This window comes from Phoenix dactylifera, chromosome 16 (assembly GCF_009389715.1).
Source record: "Phoenix dactylifera cultivar Barhee BC4 chromosome 16, palm_55x_up_171113_PBpolish2nd_filt_p, whole genome shotgun sequence".
NCBI classification, from domain to species: domain Eukaryota; kingdom Viridiplantae; phylum Streptophyta; class Magnoliopsida; order Arecales; family Arecaceae; genus Phoenix; species Phoenix dactylifera.
This window is the reverse complement of record NC_052407.1, coordinates 6628918-6656739: the sequence shown is the minus strand read 5'-3', so window position 1 is coordinate 6656739 and position 27822 is coordinate 6628918. Positions and strand designations below refer to the sequence as shown.

Genomic DNA, 27822 nt, shown 5'->3' with positions numbered 1-27822 from the left:
AGTTGGGCTTATGTCGGCCGAAATGAAATTTATTTGGGTTTTGGTTGGCTTTCCAATCACTCATCAACAGGTCCCTCTGTACTTGTAGTCTCTCATCAAGTTCAAGGCGATGCTAAAATGATCATGACTGGAGCCTTCATACTATATGCAAAGCTGAACAACCTCAGTTCATTATAGCATGTCTATTACAGCATTTGCTAATTTGAAGTGCCTCGCTAAGGGGAAAATGCTTCCTTAATGCAATGCATTGTCAGATTCACCGCTGAGACTCGAGCTCAAGTGCTCTGCCATTGGTGCGCAGCATAAAAGGTGCTCCTGTCTGTGGAAGCTAAGTTTTTGCTTGTGCTCAGCCAAGTTCCTTGCATTCTGAAGAATGCCACTTGACCCCTCAAGAAGGATGAGAAAGAGAGAGCTAATCTTGTTTCTCCCACTTCATCTGTGCTGATCAAAAAAACATACTTTTCCAGGAGATAGGACATATTGGTATTCGCCTAAAAACTTGATGTTCACCAAAACATATGTTGAACAAGTCATTCCTCAAATGTAACAAGTATAATGTAAGAGAGATACCAGTGTCTCAGCCCTTGAATGCGTCGGTACACAAGCATATGATACTCTTTAACTCGTGATTCCACAAGCCCAGTTCAAGCAAAAATGACAAAGATATAACCATAAAACTATTAATCAGGATAACATAACAATATAAATCATATATTTGGTTAGAGTGCCAGCTCTGCAGACAATGCTCTGATCCCGAGGAATCCAATATGACCAGATGGGCTAGGATCTCCGATGCTGACTTGCTCTGACTTTGCTCCAATGTCATTTGTAAATTCAGACTCTGCCATGAAATTTCATGATCATCCTTCAACTGAATACAGAGCTTTTCATGCAAGCATGTCTCATGAAGGACATGGAAAAACTAATCTGAATCTGATGATGTTTCGGAGTGAGAATCAAATACCATCAACAATCTAGACAAGAACTCCCCCATGTCTTCTACCTCATCTTTTCCAAAGCCCCAACTTCGAAGCAGCTCAGCACCTGGAGCTCCTCTTGCTGTCCCATGCTTGCGAAGGTTCCCCAGCCTTCTCTCTATGAGAGGCATGACAGCCTTACTTGACCGTAGCCTTGCAGCCATTGGGATAGAATCAATTTCGAGTGATCCTCTTGAGTGAGCCCCTTCACTTTGATTGCCCAACAACTCACCATGCCGGCCGACACAGCTTCCAAAAATTGATGGAAAAGGCAGCGGTATTGGAAGTGGGCAAAGGGCTATCGAGAGATATGCTAACTTTGGCTTTTGAGATCCACCAAGGTATGAAGCATTTATTGCATCCTTCACTTGTGAAATGGAAGCCCGATGATCACCTACCAATCCAAGATCAACAAGGAGCAATGCATGAGTTATGTTAATGTGAATTTCATCCGAATCAGAAAATACAAAAGCAAATTAAGCAATCAACCAAACCAAACCAAGACTACCCGTACCAGTCCAAAAAGCTTAAAGGAAACAGTAACTGGAATAAAAATGAAAGAAAGAATGTGATTTCTCAATAGAAATGATAGATTTTACAGGCAAAAATTATGGCCATAGAGAAAGGCTCCATTTCAGATCGGCATCATTCTAGATATATATTTCCCTACCTTTTGATGGGTGTGCACACAGAGAAACATCTGCCCCAACAGTAACATGCAGATGCTATCTATTTCAATAACCCACGCTGTTCATTGAAATCTATATTACTAGTCCAAATACCTCCACCTAAATGCAAATATTTGGGGTACTTTTTATTGGTGTAATGCGTAGTTACAAAATGGGAAACCTAACAATAACTAAGAACTATCAGATATAGCATACATGACTAGTATCATGGATGGCTATGATTCCATCATGCTCAATATAGCTAACAGAAAAGACAATGAATGCCGTATGATTTGCCATCATCTTTTTCTATATACGAATTGCTTGGTGCATTATTCAATGGACAGCTATGACCCCATTGCATGTGATGCAGGTAATAAATTGATTTAGGGCGAACAATCATGGTCCGAGACACCAAAGGGTGAGCATGTATTGTAATGGAAAGAATCACTTATGCAATAGTTTTTCATGGTCCTTGTAATTATGGGTTGGGGAGTTGCAGAAAGTCATGGACAGGAATTTCTTGATGCATCATATTTGTTCTTCCTGGGATTAAATTAAAATTTAAGATGGCTGCTAATTGTTACAATATCATTATCCAAGTAAATTATATTCAAAACAGTTCTCTCTTTTTAGTCTTCTACTTTAATAGCTCTTAGATTTATACTTGATTTTCGATCAAGAAAGGTTCATTAGACATCCCTAACTTGATGAACTCAAAATCTAGGCTAGTTCGAAGGCATTCCGGTAACCATCTTCCCCAAATGGTACTGGGTACTGAAGAGAAAGTGCACTTCTTTTATGAGGCAAACTGCCTTTGCTCGCTAAACAATGGAAATCAATAGACGTAAAGGGTGTATATCAATTCAAGTTAGGTTGCACTCACATGAACAAGTATTAAAAGAGGCCATACACATCCATGTTAAAAGTGAAACATCCATATATTGAACCTAAGAATCCCATCAAATTTGCATCTTCCAAGCACTAGATTGCAAAGTTATAACCATAAACATCAAAAGCCTTATATCAATTATTGGTGGTCAGCTTTAAGAATCCTCATTTACCAAGCATTCCTATATAGGACTAACCATGGTGTTATTTAAAGTTATAGATTAGAATAAGGGGTTTGAATTGGATACCACTGAAGAAGTTTGGCCAAATACTAGTATGCTACACTGAACAGTGATCCTACATCTGAAATTAAGACAAAACATACTATATAGTATGTCTTATCTTCTTACATTGCAAGGCTTGAGGCTGGAGTTTTGCATTTTGGATAAAGGTTCAATTCCCCAAAGTTTTTTTTAACTCTTTTATTCCAAACCTAGACAATAATTCAGATCCAAAAGAAACACTAGCAGGTCAGTGCCAAAAGACAGGTTGCATCAGAATTTCAATTAGCTAATTGCTTTAATAGAACAGAGTTCCAAGGAAGGCGGAACCATCCCTAACTACCTAGTTCAGAGCACATCGAGCCATACTGACGGCGGACTAGGACAATTTCAGCAATAAAATCGAAAAACCGGTGGAGGGGGAGAAGGAAAAAGAGAGAGAGAGAGAGAGAGAGAGGGGAAGGGAGAGCAAGAGAGAGGGAGAGGGAGGTGGTGAGCAGCAGCTGCCGAAATAGGGCCGAGGGAGGGGGGAGAGAGGACTTTCGAAGCCCTCTCTCCTCCATGCATCAGAATAAGGCCCTTGTTTCGAAAAGAAATAGGAGCTTCGGTCCTTTTTTTTATTTGTTTAAGTTAAGTTGGCAGTGTCTTATTATTTTCTTTCTTTTTGCAATTTTTAATAATAATAAGCTCAAAAAATATCAAAATGGGACCAAAGCCCCTGTTTTCTTTCAAAACAGGGGTTCTAGCCCTATTCTAACGCACGGACGAGAGAGGGCTTCGAAAGCCCTCTCTTCCCCCTACCTCGATCCTGTTCCGGTGGCCGCTGCTCAACACCGCCCTTTCCCTCTCTCTCCCTCCCTTTCTCTCCGTCCCTCTCTCTTTTTCTCTCTTTCCCTCTCCCCCTCCCCCTCCCTCCACCTCTCTCTTCGCTGCTCTCCCACTCTCTCCCTCCTTAGGTACGTCGTCTCAATATCGGTATCAGTTGGTACGGTACGGTACGGAGCCGGTTCGGCATACCGAATATCGGTACACCCTTAGTACCATGTATCGATACTGAACCAGTATGGAATGCCCCGTATCGTCCGATTCGATACGCCCTGTACCGTCCGGTTCGGTACAGTACGGCGTCCTTTGCTCCCTCACTCTCCATCTCCCTCCCTTCCTCTCTCTCTTTTCCTCTCTTCTTCCTCTCCCCCTCCCTTGCTTGTTTTCCTGTTGGTTCACACTGAAACAGCATGGCATGGGGGCATGCCGGTTTTGATACTACGGACCTTGGAACAGACAAAATCTCTTCTACATCATATGTACTTTTCAGTGGTCAGATATTTCTATTTTAGTTTCGTGTAATCTAGTCCATCCCGATTGCCATCCTTGCTATATAGCTCTTCCTATGATCATCTCCATCATGACCTTCAAGAAAGACAAATCAAGAAGCCTATAACAAGGAAAGAGATAGTTATAAACTGGACACTTAATATACATCAAGGAATCAAATTGTAATGACTATTATCTTACATAGTACTGCACGTAAGCTGAAATTAACACTATTAGTGAAGTTTAACTCAACAATTCCATAATCTAATTTTAATGCTTATTTTCTAAAACACGGTATAAAGAGACAAATAATGATAATAGCAGAACAAAACTACCACACCAAAAATTCACAAACCAAGTTGTGATGTGTGCCAAAGTACGTATCAATGGATAGTGGCTTGTGTTTGAGAAACTTAGGAATGTGGAGAATGGTGAAGAGAGCAAACTTCAACATAGTGGTCAAAAATAGATAGGACTACCTGAATGAAGGGCTCCATGGATAATCAATGATTCTACTGCATGCAAATCATCATCATCTTCTTCAACTTCTGGGGTCAAAGGGTGCAAGTTCCTGTGTATGGATCCTTGGTTGTGTTCATCTGAACGTTGAAAAAGTGAGTACCTTGTTTAATTGTTAAGTCAAACAATAAATTTCAACAGTAAAATACCTGTCAAAGATGGAGCTGGCATGGCCGTGTCCAGAATAGTCACCATGTTTTGCCTTTCTTGACCTGCTAAAATGTGTACAATCTCACCAACATCAACAGCACCAGAAACATATGCCGAGGTTGCAGTTGGTCCAGGCAGTTCCATCCGAAGGGGAATACTTATTGAGTGTATGGAAGCAGCATAAACAGCACTGCTGTGGAAAAGCTTCTGATCATCCACATTAAGTACAGAGGATAGTTTACCTTACAATGTAAAATACAGAACCTATTAGCTGGAAGCAGAAATATAGACGCAACCATATGTTCAACACCACTAGAAAGAAATATATATAGCAACATCGAAATTTTATGGGAAAAGCAGCAAGACCAAAGGATGAGACAGAAAAATCCATTCTATGTAAATAAGTATGCATGTGCAAATAATGTTTTACTCTCGGTAAAGCCGTGATAGACCAACAGAGACCAAGTGACAACACATTCTATAACAAAAAAACACTTTACTCTGTTATATCAATCAGTATCTTTGATGTGGTTGGTGATGTGATGCTTAAGCATATTCAAGTTTAACTGCACCTTGTTCGTGAAACATGTCAAGCTACAAGTTCTATGCTAGTAATCTCTTCTCCAAAATCCATGACACTGGAAAAAGTGTATATTTCACCATAAGTTTTTCAAGACAATAAATTACTCATACAGCACAGGTGTTGCAGAAACAGATTTACTTTCAGAGCATTACTAGTCTACCTTCGATGTGCTGACCTTGCAATGGAGCCACACTTGCATGCCTAATTCGCACCCTTAATGCAAGTGCGAGAGTTCAAGAAACACCTGCTAGCATTGTGAATGCAGCATAGGTTACTCGATGAGTCCTGATTCCAAGCTCTGACCTGAAGCCCACTCAAGGTGCAGCTCACTCATAAAGCAACACGAGTGGCTCCAGATCTGAGACCAAACAAGGACATATGGCATGCCTAGCTTTGTGCTGCAGTCATAGCTAGGAAAGTCATCATATAGGCAATGGCTAAACCTCATGCACACCAAAGGTGCACTTGTGCAAGAACAAAAAGATGACTTAACAAAGAAGAAGTGTAGAAAGTGCAAAATGTGCCGACAAAGAAACCTTGCATTCTTTAGAAAGCAACTTGTCTGCGCACTAAGTTGCACAGATGCGAGCCTTTTGATTCCTGTTTTCCTCCAGATTTTTTAGCGACACTCTCAATGTTGGCATTGTGACACACCCAACGCCCGTGTGAATGCAGGGCCAACTAAGGAGCTAACGTATTTTCTGTATAAAGACACATAAATAAGTAGACTTCATTAAGAAACACCAATATCTTTTAAAAGAAACTGTGCTAAGAACCACCACCTTGTCACCCATATAGTATATGCAATTTGATTGGCTATAGATGCATTTAAATCATTTATTAGTAAAAAGATTCCAATTTATATATATCCAATTTGTATGGTGGCTTCAAATATCTCATTAAAGCATAAGCAACATTATCTATTAAAATTATATAAATCCTACTTTTGGTGGTAGACATTCATGTACAGACAAGTAGGGATTTCCTTGGGTAGGTGGATGCATATGTTCTCCAGTCCATACCATATCCGAAAATAGAGCCACGATGAGAGCATTGTTGATGCATGCAGTTCTTTTAACCCCACAAGATTAGTGTTAAACTGGTACAAAAAACTAGTTAAAAGAACATTAAAGCATTTAATATATCTAAGCATAAGCGTGCGTACTTCTTAGAGAAGGCAATCCAACTGGTACCATCAGTTTACAGAAGGAAGATAGCCTTGAAAAAGAGACGGCATCATGAAGAACTCTTGTTATAGATTCCTTCTGGCTCACAGGAAATGCATAAGCACCAGGATCTCTTGCAGCATAAAGCAATACTGGTGTATTTGTATATTCATCTGCAATATTCTCCAAATATTCTGCAGCCACACTGGAAAAACCTCCTGAATCATCAACAATGAATTGAATTCCCTGTAGAAGTAGCATATGATTTAACAGGAGGAAATCTTATAGTATATCATGACCAGTTCATGATAACTGGTTGAAGGACAGTATGCTTCTAAACAGTGTAGTGAAAATCATATCAAACATAATTTTATTAAATTAGTTACTCTCGGGCAAAAAGATGAATTCTAGATTTAACAGACATATTGATGTTAGTATCGGGTAAGGTGAAGATGGTTACAAACATGACAGAGAAATATAGAATAAAGGGCTCATTTGGTTCGCGGAAAGCATTTTCCCTCCTAGGAATATGATTTCTGGGAAGAAGACTCCTAGAAAGAGAATGCCTGGGAATGTACTTTTGGCATGTTTGGTTAAACATGGAAAAGTGACAGATTTCTAGAGTGCATATGTTTGGTTGACCATCCACTTTCCTGAAAAAGTTGTGTAATTCCTATTATACCCTTAATAAAAATTAAGTCTTTAATGCCTCTTTAATGCTGAAGGGCCTTTTTGGAAAAAAATAAAGATGGAGTGATTCCCGCCTCATGGGAAAGTAACTTTTCCATGTTTCTCATAGGAAAGTAACTTTTCCATAAAATGTGGGAATTATATTCCCATGGAAATACAACTTTCCCATCTCTTTCCTTTGAAAACTCCAACCAAACAAGAGGCATCTCATTACTTTCCCGTTGACCACACTTTCTCCTCTTCATTTCCCGCGAACCAAACGAGCCCAAAGAGAAAAGGGGCAAAATCTGTGTAGATCTCATTGATTTGGAAGGGCAAAATCAGGTTACATGGTTGACATGTTAAATATAGAATAAAGAGAAAAGGTTAAATTAATGCAATAATTTCAGGGGAAAAGATAATAACTTCACTAATGGCTAGCTTATTTTAATTTTTCATTTTCAGGTGCTGACATCCCATATAAGAAAGTTAATGTAGGGGAGAAAACCTGAACATGGTCACATTCTTCAACAAAGAATCGAAGCCTCTCATTCATCTCTTCTATTTGCAGCCCTTCTGAAAGAACATCCTTTCCAATTCCATAGTTGTCAAGTTTCTGGACATCAGTCCATGAACCATGCAATTCATAGAGGCTCCTAGGATGATACTGAACTTTAGAAAAGTCTGTCCAAAATTGAACCCCACTTTCTAGGCACTCAACCAGATCCTTATCCTGAATTTGTTTCTGAGGACTGGTCTTCTCTTTGTCAGGATCATTTGCATAAAGAGCTGATTTCTGCTGGTCTTCTTCACATAAGCTTTGCAAAAATAAATTCTTTTTGTGAGGTTCTGCTGCGCATCTGGAGACATTGCCAGTCCTGCAGATTGTTAAAATATAGCAGAACAATATCAGGAAAATATACAAGCGGAAGATGGATGAAGGCAAACAGTAAAGGAACAATTCTGGTCAAAGGTAACTTTTACAGGATAGGATGAATAATCCCAAAAAAATCTGAATAGTGAAAAAAATACAATGGAAAATAAAAAGTATGTGTCCAAGACCAATAAATGCATGCCTCTCATTGTGATGCTAGTTGCAGCCATCCGTTCAGCCCCTTCCTTCCAAGGTCTAACAACTCATCAAAGAAAAAAGCATTGATCCCAAAAAAATTTTGATATTTTGGCAAGTTTAAAAAAAGGACAACAAAATGGATTTACATTGTTGTTTTGACCCAAATATGGCTTTCATCAAATGAATTCACTTGAAGCTCATCAAAAATGCATACAAAGCTCATCAAAAATGCATACAAGGCTGCACTGCATCAGTATTAATTTTAAGTTTATATTTCATTCTTCTTTACCTCCATAATCCCGTATCTTTAAGATCTAAGCTACATAAAGCATTAGCTCTATTTGAAGAAATGTGAGCATTTCAAATTATTTTCACAATGTTTTATAAAAACATTAATTTCAAATCTAGAAAACACTATATGTCATGAAAAACTACAAGTTGTACTAAAAGGCTCTAAAAAATCTAAAATATAATTCAATTGATCATTCCCTATTAAAAATTTTTGAGTCATGCCTTCTTTAATCTTCAAAATATCATCCTTCAAACTATTTTGATCCTAGACAAATCTTGAGCCAAATAAAATTCTGAATTGACATAGTAAAAACAAAACCGTCAACCTTGTCCCCTCCCCCCCTCGTCTCGTTTTACATGTATTTGCACCAGTGACCAAGCCCAGCCTGTTTCAAAGGCTAGGCCACACGTCACCAGCTCAACTACCACGGTTTTGACCAGGCCATCCCGTTTATCCATACCTCAAATCCCATAATTTCTGAAATCTCATTCTAACTTCCTAAAAGATCACCTTGCCCCGACAGCACTTTAATCTTTTCTCCAAAATCCTCTCCGTTCCCATAATCTTTTCTTTCCTTTCCCAATGATCCCCTTCCCTTTCCTTTCAAGACTTTGTTTCTCTACTAAATTTCTCAACCCCCACCTATGTTGATGATGTCCAACGCTCACCTTTGTTTTAAATTTTTCAAGCCTTCTTCCCTAATAACAACTCAGAAGACCTTGCCCCTTCCCTCCCTAATTTTGACATGGAGCTCTATGAGTCAGATTTCGGTGGATCCAAGATCCAAGACTCCATGGAGGGATCAAATATGATGGTGGAGTTAGATGTATGCCCTAAAAGCCAATCTGGCTGACACACAATTTATTCTGAAACATAGTATTATACTTGACTTTATTCTTATTGAATAATAAATGAGCATTTTTTTCATTCATATTGTGCATGTGTCTATGAATCGTCCAAGGAATTAATAAAATGATGATGCATATTCTCAAGAGTTGAGAATTTGGACCATGTGTCATTGGTGATTTCCTAAATGCCCCCGATCGATGGATCATCACGAGGACGGTGACTGATCCGATGAGATTAGTGCACAGATCACTATCCTTTTGGATGGACGAGTCTCGAGTCCACAGTATAGGAACATTGGAGTGATAGTGCAGGTGCTTGTTAGAAAACAAGGGCACTGAGCGTGACCAAAACAAGAAGTCACTTGGATTTCTATCCACTCGTCAGTGACTTACTTGATGTTGTAGTAGTATGACTGGTCCTTTGAGCTGCGGTGCTTCGGCTATTCACAGTGAGGTTGCTATAGTTTGACTGCACATATACATGGTCTCTAGCCATATAGATTCTTGTGGTGCAGATTAGCTGCAGTAGATTCACTGTAGGAGTAGGGTGTGCACTTACAAGGAATCTATCGACATTGGTAGATAAGGAGTGGTCCTATGTGATTTATGAGACTGAGTTCGTAAGACCTCAGCTGGGATAGTATGTAAAGTGGAAAAGAAGTTTTTCACTCTCGAATTAAAATCGAATAAATCTTGACATATGACAGACGATAGGGTTTGACGAGTTATCCATGACATCCACGATAGAAGGACTGTATCATATGATAACTGCACCTAGAGATTCATCTATTCCATTCTGCTAGGTTGCTACTATATGCTGCTAGATGTCACTGGTGGATGGTGAGACTCACAGAAATTATCTTGATAGTTAATGATCCCTGGTGAGATGAGTTGGAATTGTTCTAACCCACTAAAAAGAGTTTTCAATGATATTATGATAAGGATCACAATATATCTCACTATCAGACAGAATAGAACCTATGGAGTCACACATATTAGATGTATTAACCGATCTGATGGTTGAATTGTGATTTGGAATCACAATAGTTCATGATTGTCAATTTGATTAATAATTGGTTTCACCCACTAAGAGTTAGTGAGTTGAAAAAGGAATAATTGCAATTAAATTGCAATTTGATTAATCAATTGAACTTAATTAATTGGGCTTGATCTTATTAGATAAGATTTAAGAGTCCTACTTGGAGTAGGACTCCTAGAGTCCTAATTAGATTAAGACTCAAATTATTAGAGTCCTACTTGAAGTAGGACTCCTAAAGTCCTAATTGGATTAGAACTAAAATTATATGACTCCTAATTGGATTAGGACTCCTAGAGTCCTAATTAATTTTGATCTTATGGATAAGGATTAAGAGTTCTTATCCAATAAGGACTCTTGGAGGCCACCTAATCAAATCCTCCTTGGAGGATTCGCACCCAAATGAAAGGAGGGCCCAACGCCCTTACTTAAATTGGACTAAGGTGTGCGCCCCTTATTGATTTTGGGTTGATGGCGTGGGACTCTTCCTAATTTTTAGGAAGAGCCACGCCTAGGGCATCATAATAAAAAGAAAAGAAAAGGCCCCCCCCCTTGGTTCTTGTTTTAGGCGTGCGGCCCTCCTTCTCCCCTTCCTCTTGTTCCACCACAAGGAAAAAGAAAAGAAGGGGCGTGGCCTTCTTCCTCTTGCTTCATCCTTCTTCCTCTCAAAGAAATCAAGAGTTGATTGAAAGAGAGGATTTCAGCCATCAAAAGTAATCTCTGCAAGGAAGCTAGCACCCTAGGGAGATTCAAAAGCTTGGATTAGTCCTCTTCCTTGTGTGGATACCCGTATAAGCCGGACGCGTGTGCGGCTTCAAGCGAGCCTTTCAATATTACCACGATCATCAGATTGCGGCGAACATCTACCCGCACAAGATGAAGATCAGATCTTTTCCTTCAAAAGTATTTAATCTTAATCTATCTACGAACGGTTTAAAAATACGTTCAAGCGATGAACTGACCGTACATGTGTCTTCCGCTGCAGTTTTAATTTTCTACGACATGCATGGTTTCCTAACAGGTGGGGCCTTCTTACTCTTCCTCAACAGTCCAACAACAAGCCTTCTTACTAGGGCTGAAATCGAAGCGGATACTAGCATATCCATATTCATATTTTATTTATTTGACAAATACAAATATGAATATGGATTTTAATCGGATGCAAAAGTTCAAATCCATAATTGTTTTAAATGGATATGGATACAAATCGGATACCGAAAGCATGGATATAGATTCTGATATAAATCGAATAATTAAACTTTATGATACAAAATCAAAAATGCTACTAAGTGAATGATAAATCAAGTTAATAGCATGTTAATATGGTCATTTATTTTTCTTAAAAGTTCATTAGTGCCATATAAAACTAAATAGGGTTATAAATGGAATCGAATATTTGAATACAGATCGGATAGTAGTCTATCTATATCCATATCCATTTTTCTTTATAAGATATAGATATGGATATGGATATTAGTTGAATGCTCAAATTTCTATATATATCTAGATAAATTCGGCTACGAAAATAGATCCTGTCAGATATTATCCAATCCACTTTCACCCTTCTTACTCTTCCTAGGCAACATTGTCTTCATCCCTCCACCAGTTAGCCATCAGAAAAAGGAGAGGAACATTGCTCATGATAGAGGTAAGAAGAAGCAAACAACTAGAGGAGCTACAGTTTCAAGGGATTCTATATCATTTAAAGTTTAAAGAACTGACTCAAACAGGTCAAAACCAGTTCAACCCATGAACATTGAGCAATCGACTGCCTAAGTCACCAAGACAAACAGGTTATTACGATCTACCAGTTTTCAATCAATTCGACCCACAAAGGTGTTCAATTGATGGCCCAACCTGCTCAACTCGTCTGGATCTTAAAACACTAGTCTATCAATCTGAGCAAAGTATCACCCAAGAGCCTTGTTAGATTTTATCCGTCCACCTGATTCCCTCCCCAAACTGAAGAAAGGCTCGGTTCTTGTAACCATAACCATCAAGAGAAGTCTATCCTGACAGTCATAGCCATATTTTACAACATTTTTTGTTACATTTGATGGATCGCATGAACAAATTTGGAATAAACAAGCGAATTAAATACAAATGTAACTAAGAGATGACCTTTATCTAGCATATAGTGATGAGCAACAGAGAGAGAGAGAGAGAGAGGAAAGTTTCATTGGAGCTATCATTAGTATACTATCCAATCATCTAGAACAAATAAGGATGCCTTACCATGTAACAATATCTGTGGGATCATATGTTGAAATGTTGTCAAATAACGAACCTGATGAACTTAGAGAACCAAGAGATCCTACAAATGACATGGATACCTTAGTGAATGGGAAAGTGATAGAATACAAGTGTAAGGGCATTCAAAGTATAAAATAAATACAAATCTAATCATGGACCGATCACGAGATCGATGCCTTTTGATAAAACATTAGGAATTTAAAGCATATAATAGAGACCAAATCACTAGCAAGTGGAACTGTAATAAGTGTTCATTTGTGGTCATTACTGAAAAGTTGATATGAGGATCTACCATGAATTCATAAAATAATACAGTACACAAGAAATGTAAGGGGAAGCAATTAGGCCTTTACAATTGCAAGTAGAAATGTCAATATATCAGGAAAGGCCAGCCCAATAAGCCCAAGGCACAACCTTAAGATACACAGGGCATGGACTTTACTTTTAGGCCCATTAGCCAGTCCAACTCCTACATCACTAGGTCCAAAAGTAAATCCAGGCCAAGCACAAGCTCAAGGTTCAGACTGGACAGAGCCTTTACTTTATTTGCCCGATGGATCAGAACAAAGAGCCAAGATGACTCCTTAACAACACCCTCTGAACAAATCCTCTTCTTATCTCCCTTCATAGTTTTCTTTCTCCTAATGGCCACTTGTCAGGACTAGGCTGGCTTGTTAGTAAAGCCTCTACATACCACCAAAGATGCAGAAATAATGATGCCTCCTAAAACTACATCACCTCATTTTCTCTTCTATATAAGGAGTACCTAAAGATAATCAGAAAAACAAATTCCATGTAAGTTTTTATTTATCACTACACAAATCCAAATGTCAGATCTTTCTGGCTTGTAAAAAATTGGAAGTTATCTAGCATAAACAATCTTGACGTATCCAAATGGGTCTGAATATTAATGTGCTGTCAAGTTAAGGATGGTCTGGAAAACCTCATACCAGCCTTTTTTCACATTGATCCATTATTGTAATTAAACAGACATTAGATTGGAGAAAATTAATCATGTTAAATGAACATGAAAAGTGAAAACATGGGCATGTAAGACACATACTGTGAATTATGTTGCAAAATTGATCGACTCCTTTATGAAAGTACAAAAACAACAACACAATATGAGTTGGAAGGGACCGTGAGTCAATTTGTCACAACTTAGCATAGCTAATCATGGTTTTAACATGAGCTAGCATCCATTTCTCGGGCGGCATTAACAAGGCTACCTGATAGCATTAGATTTAATGGTCTGGTTACTTAGTTAATACTACTTGCTATTAACATGATCCCCTTCGAAAGAAGAATGTAGTATTTGTAATGTTTGGTTACTCAAGATTTGCTATTATGCTATTTCCATAACATAAGTTCACTGGATTGAATTATAAAAAGTCATGAGACACATTAGGCCATAAAAGAACATTCAAGGTGAGAGATGATAAGATTTTTGAGTTAATTTATGATAGAAATGAGTCACACACCTCTTAATCCTTCTCCTCTGGATCTCCCTCTCTTCTTCCATTAACTTCATTTTGCTCAGGAATGATGCCCAATGTTGCCAAGAAAAAGAAAGCAAAGGCTTATCAATTTTTATGGAGAGTTGGAGACACTCTAATGGTAAAGTTTCCTGATTAGAAACCTAGACATTCCTCATGCTTTTTCTCCTAGGCCCACTGTATTAAAACTTATGAAAACTAAAATGTTGGGATGCAATCCAGAACGATGAGAATATGCACCCTATGTGATTTCAATATCAAGCACAACCGCACAACACTTATGATAGGCCCAACACCCAGAGGCAGTAGAATATCCCCTCAAAATTATAACCTTTTTGTGACTTCCAACCTTGATCATATGTTTCCATATATAACTCAAACAGTCTCCTCATGCAACATTGAAGTGCTCACTCCGCAATATACTTCACACTGGGTTGAAGCCGTCATGGCTATGTACTGTTTGCTAAAAGCAATCCAACAGTCTCCTCATGCCACATGAATTTTGCAGTTTCGCTTGTCTAGAACAAGAAGCTAATATTCGCCAGTGACTATCCTTCCACCTTTAGCTCTTTGAAGCAACATCTCCAACATTACCTCAACATGAAATCATGTAGTCCCTTCATCATTTTCATCACATTGGAACATATTATAGTAGTAAAGTATGCTTAAAATATATCCAGATATGCTCATCTTAATGATTTAATTCAATTAAATAATAACCAATTTTTCAGTGAGCGAAGATGTCTCCAACTTCCAATAAGGAAACCACCATTCCTTTGTTATATATGAAATAAACAGATCTATTTTCAACACCCAAATGTGCAAAAATTCAATGAGAAGCAGCTCGACTACATGAGGCATCCCCATTTCAATGAAAGGGAACAGAGAGTGTTGGTAGAAATAGGCCAGATTCAACATTAATCATAGAAAATTATGTCATTTTCATAATTCTTATAGTAAGCAATTAATATATTCATTTTTTGTCCCTCTCACATGGCAAAAGATTCTCCTCTATATCTTATTGTAAGGAGCACTCAGCTTTATCATTTTTTGGAATCAAGTCGACAATTTCTTATCACGTCATCACTCTAACCCAATGTCTTTTGGAATTAATCCATTTCAAAGGACATTTTGCATAGCGTAGCATAAGGTTCAACCATTAGTTTTATACTTTTCCCTAGCTCTCAGCCACATTCACTTTCCTTCTCTCTCCAAAACCTATTGAAAGAGGAAGCTATAAAGGGTGAGTGTATATTAAAAAATATTATACTTATAATTTTCTCCATGTATCCATACCATAAAAAATTTAGGATTGAATGTTTAACATTCATGTGCATCGTATGCATGCTTACATGCCTAGATTTATTTCTAAATACAAGATCTTTCTCTAAGCACCTAGACACGCTATAACATTTTTCTCTGCTTTTGTTTTCTGTAGAAGCATCATTTAAATAGATGATATGAACCAACTTTTCTTGGTCATTATTATTTTTCGGCTCTTCTTCAGAGCACCACATTACCTAAAAACACCCTGCTACAGTACTACTATGCCCTTCCTTAAACTTTCGTTGCAAAAGATTGCCTCATACAATAGCTGAAGATACTTTTTTATTTGTTTCCAACCTTTTCCTCTCTATCTCACTATGGCCACTTCATGGCCTAGGTACACCCTAGAACTTTTTCTTTCTTTCTAAATTTGTTTATTGAAATTTGAAAGGCTTCTACGTAGTGGTTTTGCAGCAAACCAAGCAAAACTCAATTATTTTAAAGATGTAACATAGATGTCAAAGGGCTTTATCTCATTATTTTGTATTTCTTTGCTTACATGTGCATACAACTCTCATCTAATTCAAATATGAACAGCTCAGTTCTGGGCATATAGTACTGAACAAGTACAGAACCAAGTAGGTACGGATGATCTGTCCAAGATGCGGCAGGAGCAAGTCCGAAGCAATTAAAACTAAGTGAAACCACCCAGTTCCACTCGGCCTGGACCAATTCCTACTTAGTTTTAAACTAATAATTGAAGAGTGAGAGGGGAAAGGGCCTTCCTCACCACTTTCTCATCTCCTTTTGAACTTCGAAAGGCTTGGGAGTGTGGGAGAGTAAGGAAAAGGAGGGATTTTGCAAGTGGACAGCTTAGATCAAAGAAGAAAAAAAAAAAATTTCTTCCCTTCATCTTCGTCTTTTTTAAGCCTAAAATTAGGGTTGAAATAGAATCAAATACGGAACGGATTCTAGCATATCTATATCTATATCTATCTTATTTGACGAATACAGATACGGATGTTAGTCGGATACAAAAACTCATATCTATATTTGTTTTAAGCAGATACAGATACAAATTGGATACCAAAATTATAGATATAATTACGGATACAAATTGGATAATTAAATTTTATGACCACAGAATCAAAAATATTACTAAGTGGATGATAAATCAAGTTAATAGCATGTTAATGTGGTCATTTATTTTTCTTAAAAGTTTATGACCGCTATATAAAATTAAATAGGGTTACAAATGGAATCGAATATTCAGATACGAATCGGATAGTTGTCTATTCATATCCATTTTTTTTATGGATATAGATACGGATACGAATATTAGTCGGATGCTCAAATTCTATCCATATCCGAATAGATTTGGATACCAAAATAGATATGGATGGATATTATCTAATCCACTTTCGCCCCTACCTAAAATAGACCAAAAGCTGCTAAAATGGAGGAGATCATGCGAATGTTTTATTTTGGTATGATTTCATGATATGCTACAAATTTAAGTGTGATCTAGCATTGAAGAGATATCATGATTTTTCATTGATCATGTAATTTTTAGATCAAAAAAAAAAATATTTTTGATTTAGAATAATAATAACTTCAAAAATTTTAAAAATTGATAGCCTGTTTAGGGATGTGCATGTAACTTGCATTTTTCTGCAACAATTGTTTAAATTTGAGTATGGTTATCACTCCCAAAATCTAAGTCCAAATTCAAATAAATTTCAAAAATAAGTATTGATTAAGGCATATCTATGATCTGAAAAAAATATATGTAGTGCCCTTGTTATGGTTCTAATTAATCCAAATTTAAATTAAATTTCAGATATTTTAGAACTAAATATTAATTTTTAACTAAGAGCTAATTAAAATATTTTAAAAATAGAAAATATAAAAGTTCATATAGGTAATTAGAAGTATATTATGGAGCAGTTCAGCCATTTTTTGCAGTACAACATAAATTATCAATTTTTTAAATATGTAACAACTTAAAAAATTTAATTTAACTAAAAATAATGAAGTATTTAGCTATGTGTATTGGTAATTGCGACAGTGGATCCTCAACACACACCAACATATGATCCATATATATATATATATATATATATATATATATATATATATATATATACACACTTCAACTGCAACACTTTATTTGTGCAGCTACTACACAAAAATAAGATGGCCATCCTAGTATCAAACAAAGGATCCATATCAAGGTAGCTATCCAAAAGGCCCAAATTTCATATGCATCGGCGGGCTCAAGTCCAAGCCCCTGACTATGAAGAAGATCCTAATATCTATGAGCAGCACAGACACTCCATCAGGACTAGATATTAGCAAGTTATAATTCAAATCTATCTGATATATGTATTGTCAAGCTTAGGGGTGCAAATAAGCTAGCAACTTACGAGTCGCTTGAGCTCGACTTGGGTCCAAGCTCAACTCGACCCGACTATTACGCAACTGGAGTAGAGCTCGAGTAGCTCGAACAATTTTTTGAATCGAGCTCAAATAGCAAAATACTTGACTCGAAGGCTCGTGTATTTTAAAATATAATATTATGTTATATATTGTTTCAATCATATTTTTTAATTATGACCAAGGCTCGAATTCGAGCTCGAACTTGAGCTCGAGAATGGCTCAATTGATATTCGAGTCTAGTCGAGTCGATCTCGAGTATTGTTTTTTTTATATATCAAGTTGAATTCGAGCTTAGATATTAAGGCTCGATCGATCTCGAATCAAGTTTCAAGCCCGAGAATTTTGAATCGAGTCGAGCTCGAGCATCTAGCTACTTGACTCGGCTCGGCTTGATTGCACCCTATTCAAGCCAAAAGCGATCCATTATCTATTTTTATTTATTACAATTATATCTAGCAAGCAAGAGTCTTGGGATCAATATGAAATAAAATAATAAATATAAAATAATAATAAATCAGCTTAAAATCATATCTCGAAGACCCTACACCTTAAAATAATCATAACAACAAAAAAAGAAAAAAATAAAAAAATGTACCGGCATGCTCTAAGCATCGAGTGTTGATACTGTATAGCTTAATACCATACCATACTGGTACCAGATCGGTATGAAACCCAATACCAAGATTGCAAATATTGGCTATCTGAGCCTGGTTGTATCCATAAAAATTCTTTAGGCCCTTTAGGTCATTCAAGTGTGATGCTAGGACAACATGATCCAAACCCAACCCCATACATCAGGATCTGGGTTGCATGGGGTCTAGGTTTAGGCTAGTGCAAGATAAAAGAGAAGTACATTATTTGTTCAGCATTTTAAAGGACGACAAATAATGACAAGGATGACAAGTTGAGAGAACTAAGTATTGATACAAAATGTATCACCAATTTCACCAACAAGAATGCGACTCAACTCTAATTGGACTCTCAACCTACAAACAAAGAAACGTTAACAGCCCACCTACCATCCAAACATGGCAAAGAGGTGAGTGATAGAGGAGTTGGGGATCTCAAAGTCGTGTTTTCATGTCAAATTAGACCAAGTCAAATTATGTGAAGTCATATAGTGTCTGACCTATTTTAGACCATGGTCAAATCGAGCTGACTGAGTAGGATAGGACTATTACTTAGACCCAACCCAGATTTTCAAACTGGACATTCTTTAGACCCATACCTAACCGAGAGAAAAACCAGGGTGAACTAGGCCTAGCAAGATAAAAAGTGGGTCAAGTATCAGGGTTGCTCAACTCATTTCCAGGCCTACTTCCCTCTCAATAAGTGCTCAATAATTATTTTTGATATTTCAGGCACTTGAATGCAATATTTAGGAGTATATATAAATAAAAGCAGAGTACGTTAAGGACCTTCTTTATGTGAGCTGACTAGGAGTTTCCATAAATAGTACCAAGTAGGAGAGAATGAAATCAATTACTTTCTACAATGGCATTTTAAATATTTTGATGGATAATTAAAGAAAGTCTCATGGTCCAGTTTTTTTTGCTGTTAGCAGCACCAGTGATTGGAGCTTCATGCAAATGATGTTGCCCAGTATTGCCAAATGTTCTAGACTTATCAATTAGATAGGGGATTTGCTTCAATACCATTTTCATATTTACAACATCAAGGTTTGATATAGTGAGGATCAATACCAAATAGCCCAAGGGTGGAGAAGGTTCGTGCAGTATTAAGGATTGTACCAATAAAAGGTATTGATGTGCACACGTGCATGCACCAGCAACCCTTGGTATGATCTTTTTTGGCCTTCAAACTCTAGTTTTGGATTCTTATCAGATTTTCTTGTCTAAATGCTATGTTTTAGCAATAAATAAGGCATAACAAGCTAAATGCCCAAGTCAGGGTTTTCTATGTGTTGAAGTCAATAACATGCAACAATATCACATAACATCACATAACTTGCAATGTAAAATACATTTAAAAGATAGATATTAGAATTAGTAATTGAAATGCAAGTAAACAAAGAAGGAATATATTTATAATGCCACTTAAAATAGTAGCACATTCAACCCAGAACATTCAAATAATCACCACCATCATCAACGATCACATACTTGGTACTAGCTTGCTTACTCATTTCTTTTTCAATTTTTTCAAAATTTTTATAAATGTCGTGAAGTGCAAGTTCATTGCAGGCAAGTTCTTAAAGCATTCAACTCATTTCTTTTGGTGCATCATTTTTTCTTCTCTTGTTTTGGTGATTTAACAACGTTGTTAAATAACTATACATACATTAATTAACCAAAATAAATAATTTATTTAAATTCTATAATTATTTTTGCCCTTGGCTTTGGTCTAAGCATGTCCAAATTGCTTATTTGTATTGATTGTGAATCAAATTTTGGTAGCATGTGCACATCAATAGTGCAAAAATGGTCAAACATTAGTAACAACCCTGTAGCAACTTGTCCCCTCTTCTTCATGTTTTCACCTTCAAATTGTGAAAATACAAGAGAATAACTCTCAGCCCACTTCACAATCAGTGCCCACATGTATTGCCTACCAACCTTATTTTTTTCTTCAAAACTTGATTCACTCTCGTTTCAAGCAATTTGTAGAATTATCATCCAAACCAGGCTTCCCTTACCAACTTGGGGATCCCTACATCAAGAAGGCCTAATATGTTACATACCGCGTGCTATATGCAAGTCCATTTGGTATTTCAGACCCAGTGGATAATCCATGCTTTTTGAAGAGAATGATCAAATCCATCCTCTAACCAATGATAACCAGCTTTGCCTCATAATTACCAATAAATATACCAGGTTATCATGACTTATTTGTCAAACCAAAAGGCTTTTATTATAGAATTAGAAAGCCAGCATCATGAAGCAAGATAGGATGACGGAAAAAAGATTCACTATCTCCTAAGAATTTTCTTTTTTTTATTAGGAAACCCATCAAACCTTTCAAAATCCCCTAAGATAACTTAGGCTTGGATTACTGTCACAATAAAGGATGCTACATCAATAGAATTGATTAGGCAATCAAATGTTCTCCCATGTGAGAAGAAATTTAATTGTTATTTCATTCTTTAACCAACTGAACTGATGAACAACACAAATATCAATATTCAGCTCCCCATATGAGAAGTTGAGTTTTAAAATCTAAAAAAATGAAATAAAAAATAGGCAAGCAAAACCTATTAGATAATCTCATCATTGAAAGATGTTCCTGAAGACTTCTCCAAAGTCGCAAAAAAACATGGAATAATCATTTCAGCATCAGGGGGTATTCAACTTATATCAAGAAAAACACTTTCTTCACTTACACCCTTATTCGTGACAACAATGGTATTATTCAAATAGTAAGCAACTCAGTTATGAAAGGCATTACTATAGGTAGTAGATTGGCAAATAGAGGTCCATCAAAATGGACAGATGGTCCATAATTTTAAAAAGAAAAATGTAAAAAGTTTTGCCTCCCTCTTTCGAGCCCTGCCTCATGCCCACTTCTCTCCCTAGTGGCACACCTAGAGATGACAAGAGAAAGGGTCAATAAAGAAAGAGAGAGAGAGAGAGAGAGAGAGAGAGAGAGAGAGAGAGATATGAGAAATGGGGGAGTTATAAAGAAAAGGAAATAGGATGCACCTACCACCTTAGTCACCAAATCAACCACCATAGTCCCTATGTTACCCCAATACCACCACAACCACCAGATTTCCCATCTTTCACATTCTTTTTCTCCCTTTCCTATCTTGCTAAGGAATAAAAGTATCAGAATGGGTCTGAGGACAAGGGTTTAGAATATTGTATTGTAGGGTTAAATAATAGGAAATAGCATCATACTAGATTACTGGGCACCAGATATGAAAAAAACCTAAACCTCTAGCAGTTATATCTCAGGCTGTTGGGCAACCCAACTAGGAGCAGGCTGCCTATATAAGTCACCAAATACTAAGCAAGGTGCCTAGGGGGCACCACACCTAATGAGGGAGGCTAAACAGTTTTTTTTCTTAAAAAAAAAAAGAATGGTGATTCCAAATGTACCCAAAAGGTAATGTTTGCCATCATCATGCTTATAGGAAAAAAATTACTATATGAAGTCTCATATAGTCATTGCTTCTAGTTAACTGAAGGGGGAAAAGGCCAGCTTATCGTTTGGTGTGACTTCAAAGAGAGGTACATTAATTGGCTGTTATAACTTGCAACCTATGCACATACATTGCTATTGCTAAAAATGGATTTGTCCACTTTTTATGTGTCAGACAATTTTTCCCATTAGTGTACTATTTAAAAAACTAAGACAAGGTAAACAAGATGTACAAGTCTATGATAATTCTCATTAAAGTTTAATAATTAGACTTGGTAAGAAAATAATCTTGCAATTTATGTCAACCATGATTTTATCTAGACACAATCTATTCATTGGGATTGTTTTACTTATCCTACTTCAACATTTACCTTCATCAAGGACCATTCTTGATACACTTCCATGACATGTAATAAATTATCAAAAGAATCTACAAACTCAACCATGCATATCAGTAAAGTGATAAAAGAAAGGATAATCACCTTGAAAACCAACTGATATCAAACGCGGGCTGTATGTAAGAAGACCCTGCAAATACTAACCGTGTAAGAATTTCTGGAAATATTGATAATGAAGTATGATAACTGGGGCTTTTGATATTGATTTTTCTACTTCCTAAAGGAATTTGTAAAAATCAACTTCACCGAATTTTCTGACATATAACTGTTTCGAACATCTACATTTTAAAAACTTATTAGAAGAAGTTCAATGAGAAAAATACAGAACCAGAACCATAGTACAGGATAGCATCTTTAAGACTTCTATTGCCATCTAACTTAGTATAACGTAGCTTCAATTCTTCCTCTAATGCTACCAGAAATGAGATATATACCATAAGACAGGAATTAAAAAGAATGAAAATAATAACTATGAAAGAGATATTGAAAGTGTAAACTATTATAAAAAGGAGAAAAATAAGAATCTTTAAAACATGGTAAAATATGTAACAGAAAAGGTGGAAAAAGGGTGTATAAACTACGAGCACAACAAATCAAGAAAAATAAGAAAACAGCTTCCATAAAGATCATCAAATATATGACATCCACAAAAGGCATTAAAATCAGAAACTAAGCTTCACAAGAAAAGAAAGCACCCAATAGCACCATGTAGTTTCTCGACAGCACCATGATGAGTGACCCTATAATTGGATTTAGTTACCCCACTGATGACCTTGAAATCAGGTAAAGAGCTCATATTATGTAATTAGGAGCAGTACACATGGTTTGTAATCTTCACAAGAAAGAATTATGAATTAGGTCTCAAAATAGAGAATATTTTTCGAACTTTATGTGTGGAAAGATGAGCATCCATACAACCTCCAAGCTTTTCCCTTGAGTGGTTTCTAAGAATTATAAGGGAGGGAGGGAGTGGAAGATTTGTCGCAGTTCTTCAAACCTCCAAGTTTGGCTCCATTCTAACAAAAACTTATTCCCAACCATTAACTAAAAGGACCTCTGGTTGAAGAAGAAATCAGCTTCGGATGTTTAGAATGAGATGAACTAAGGTCATGAGACTCATAACTTTGTGACATGCACTCAGGCAGAAGAAGCTCCTAAGAAGTCTTGCTAGTGGATGGATGGAGGCTCAAAGGATATCTAGGAGAGACGATCAAAGATAGATTTTCATTTGCAAAAGTGATTTTTAACCTTCACTTCTAGGTAAAAGAATGGCAAGGACAATGGTTAGCTGCTCAGATTTTTCCAAGGGTAAGTGGTAACTACAAGCCAATTCATTGTTCTCTAGAAAAGGGGCATCTTACTGGTGAGTCTAAGAACTTAGAAGATGAGATGTAAACTGTTTGAAAGGTTTTGTAAGGTGAAAGGTTGCAAGTGGAGGGTCAATTGTTTTCGGTATGGCATTGCCATGTAGGCATAAGAAGGAAATTGGAGGTTGTTTCACAAAGGTTGGAGTACTAGGGAAGGATGACAATAATAATTCCAATAATAAATGGAAGGATTTTTCAGAACTTGAAACAATGTAAAACAAGAAAACGAACAAAAAGAAAATTTTATCCAAGGTTCGCCGTCTCAGTACCGGACCCCATACCGGTGCCACACTAGCACAGTGTCGGTACAGTATGACACAGTTTTTTTTTTTTTTGGCGTACCGAGTGTCGGTACGCCATCTGTACCGGATACTAGTACCGAACTGGTATGGTACGGTACGCTCCGTACCGCACGGTTCGGCCCATAGTTTTATCAATATCTAACATGTTCAAAATTAGAAGGAATCAAATTGGCAAAAGTGATCTGATTGCCTACCTCCATCATGTAGTTCCCAACAGCCTACAGCTAGGCTACATAAACAGAGCCTAGATAGTTGGAACAAATGAGAATATTAGAGAAAGCAGGAAAAAAAATGTGAACATATGGGAAGACAAAAATAATGCACATTAAAATTTCAGTCTCCAGGTTAAGTAAATAATAATAACATAACCAATGTAAACATAGAATTGCATCCTAGCACCACCAGGCCACCCTCTCATTTCAGTCTTTTTGCAAATTTGACTAGACCATTGGGATATTGAGATATAGTTTGATGATGTCCTCATCATAAATTGAGATTTATATATTCACCATGTAGACTTGTAGTCCTAAAATAGATTTTTCAAAAAAAAAAAAAGATGTCCCTTGATTGCACAAAGCATGTAGTTTTTTGACACAAAAAATGGGAGAAAAGCATTGCATTCAAGTCTACCTGTTGTGTTTCACCAGCACGATAAAGCACATCCATATCCAAGGATGAATTCTTGAAAATAGGATCTCCATGGGGTTCCTCAACCAATCCAAGTAACTCATCCTTCAAGAAAAAGAGTCATCAAGTCAACAGATTACTTCAAGTCATTTACATATAGAAAACGACAAATCAAATTCTAAAGTTACTATAAACATAAAGGCATTCACAACTAATATGTGCATTCTTATAATTTATCCAATGATTTGGGGATGATAAAAAGATAGCATATCTCAGCCATCCTTCTGCCTAGATATATGAATTCTATTCATGTATAGATGTAGCCAGAACCAAGAAATAGTAAATAGATAGCACTTTCCTTAATGTTTGAAAAAACAGCAAGAGCAGAAGAATCATTTACCTACATGAATCACCCAAAGAAGGAAGAAAAGAAAAGAAAAGGAGTTCTCAAAAGGAAATTGACTACAGTGCAAAAAGAAAGTCAGATATGTCAATAAGGAAAATAGCATGATACTGACATGATATCCTGAAGAAAAGAAAATATATGAACTAAAACACCATATTATATATAACATTCAATCTATACTAAATAACAAAAAAAAAAAAAAATCTTGTAAAAATATATCTTATGCTCAAATTCCTGCATAATTATCCAACTCCATGACTGTTGGCGAGTCGCATGTCACTTTCCCAAAATGCTCTAGCACCACTAAATCAGGTAATTTGATGATTTAATTTACAAGTATACTCAGTTTATGAATATTAGCACCCATCATGAGAATTTTCCTCCACAACATCTTAGAAAGAGAAATAAGGCGAATGAAATTGTCAAAGAGCTTCTCAATCATTAGAGCCAAAGTTCTCTGTGACATGTAATGCACATGCCACAAGCTGGTGAAATTCTTCCTCATCGACAAAAATACACTTCTGGCACTACAAAATCTATGCAATGGACCACCATAGGCTTTCAAAAGATGTATAAGCATACATTAAGAAACTGATAAACATTGTCAAGATCTTGCTAATTTTGTTTCAACAATCTACCCCACCAAATTGTTGCAGCATTGTAATTTAAATTAATACCAAGGTCATCGAAGAAATTAAGCAAATACTTATGCAAGTTATCATCTGACAGGGATCAGATTACCAACAAGTAAAATACACGTGCAAGTCGCAACATGAAATAGATTACAGTGAGAATTTGGCAACCCTAAACCTCACCTGGAAGTTCCAAAAATGAGAACCGATATAATTTGCAAAATTGCCAACTTGGATTGTCACAATTTCCCTCATATTCTTCAATCCTGAAAAGCAAATATGCTAAAAGTTTTCCATTTAAGAATAAAAAGAAAAATCAAACTGGTGAAATAGAGAGTCCATGTAATAAACTGATCCCTAAGATACGAAAGCTTCAATTGTACATAAAATAAAAACAAAATATAATGAAACAAACCGATAATAAGGAAGCCCTAAAAGCTGGATTTGCATTGGTAGACAACGCTTAGAATATCATCCAGTGCACTAAATTAAAGAAACTCAAAAAAGACATAGGATGGCAATTTTTTAAAACAAATCATACAGAACGATAAATTAAAGAGAAGAAACTTAAACCTCGCACCTCTCTTTCTCCCCTTTCTTGAAAATCCAAACAAACCACAAAAAATCCAGAACGTAACTCTAATTAGGTTTCAGAAACACCGCCGCAGGAAGAGAGAACAAAAATCCCTGGTTCACGACCTTGAGATCAAGAAAGACGAAAGCACGACTGCTACGAAAAGAAAATAGCCCGGGCGAAAGGATGAGAGAAGGAAGAGTTCGAGGTGAACCTGGGATGGCAGGGCGGCGGAGAGGGAACACTCCTGGTGGCGAACAGTTGGCGGTTCACATCACGGCCCACGGCCACGGGATATAGGGCAATCTTGGGCCGGGCCACGCCACTGGTAGTCGGGCCCAGGCCCGAATTCCGTACGGCCCAGATACTTATCACGAACGCTATAGGCTGACGCCCGGCCTGAGAGGAGGAATGAGGAAGATGGAGGTGGGAAGGAAGCAAGCTATGAGAAGAGAAAGAGGAACGGAACACCAACGAGGGGGGGTTCTTCGAGGGAGCTAACCACTTCAAGTTATGAATACTTTTCTTTTATATGTTGTGCTTCCCCATCAAAAAAAACGCTATGATTTAGGACAGTGGACGGTTGAGGACCTGAGGTTATGACTGATTCAAAAAAGAAGGCAATAACGTGTACCAACTCCCCGATGGACATGGATGGAGATTATTATCAGGACCGGACCGGATATTGGACGGGTTACCAAATCACCAGTCTAACCGCCGGATCAACAAGTTGAACCGCGGTCACACCAAGTCACTCGAAACACGTAAAACTTAGAATGATTATAGAGAAATCACAGCAGAGAGGGAGCGGTTGGAGGAGGGAGAGAGAGAGAGAGCCGACCTCGTAAGAGACTTGGAGGAGAGAGAGAGCGGTCGGAAGGGCGTTGTCAACCAGCGGTGGCATCCGAAAAGATTAATTTCTCTTTTTAAGAATGACTCTGAATTGATTTCAAACTCAGTTAAAGATACTTTTAGGTCTTAAAAATTTAGTTTCACCTTGCAACCACTAGCCAGTAGCCTATGCCCGAAAAGGCCATGGGACGGGTTTGTCATCAGAAGTTCTAGTTTCAGCTTGATTGTGGTGGGAATATCAACTTCATGACACTTTCGTGCTTGAGGTAGAGATGAGAGCAGCTTGTGAGGGTATCTCTTATGCTTATCTTATCCTAGGGGCCGATCGGATTCAACTCGAAGGGGATTCGGCAACTGTCATCCATTGGATCTAAAGTCACGCCAGGGTTGGTGACAAACATCTCTTACTGCACAATATTCGTGGTCACCTATGGGATGCTCGAGTCGCTCATGTATTCCAAAAAGTGAATAGGGCAGCTGATCTTTATCGCCCAGCACTCCGGTGGTCTATTTTGAGATAGTTTGGAGTCTTCTCCGCTCCCCCCTTTTGTCTTCTTCTTTTTTCTAATTTTGTTGGATATACTCCAATAAGCCGGCTTATCGTTGGTACTAGAATAGTATGATGCTGCAATGAATAAAGACCTTGGACCGGCTTTTTCCTGTTAGCAACTCTGTCCATACTATAAAAACTCAGAACTTGTAG

The 27822-nt window shown here is 37.2% G+C and overlaps 1 protein-coding gene across 6 annotated transcripts; it reads right to left on the bottom strand.

Moving 5' to 3' along the window:
• Positions 1–85: 85 nt before the first annotated feature.
• LOC103709146 (protein misato homolog 1) lies at positions 86–26621 on the bottom strand. Of its 6 annotated transcripts, XM_008794365.4 has the most exons (13): positions 26482–26582; positions 26274–26380; positions 25877–25959; positions 24659–24760; positions 24223–24272; positions 22444–22489; positions 12642–12720; positions 7667–8036; positions 6489–6735; positions 4740–4982; positions 4551–4670; positions 965–1371; positions 86–841 (listed from the first exon to the last, which is right to left on the bottom strand). In XM_008794365.4, the coding sequence occupies exons 5-13, from the start codon at positions 24229–24231 to the stop codon at positions 578–580; spliced, it is 1785 nt and encodes a 594-aa protein (XP_008792587.2). In that variant the 5' UTR covers positions 24232–24272; positions 24659–24760; positions 25877–25959; positions 26274–26380; positions 26482–26582; the 3' UTR covers positions 86–577. The 6 variants fall into 6 exon arrangements, with proteins under 6 accessions (XP_008792587.2, XP_017698843.2, XP_008792588.2 ...); XM_017843354.3 differs by lacking the exon at positions 24223–24272; XM_008794366.4 differs by lacking the exon at positions 26274–26380 and having other exon boundaries at positions 26482–26578.
• Between the last annotated feature and the right edge of the window lie 1201 nt (positions 26622–27822).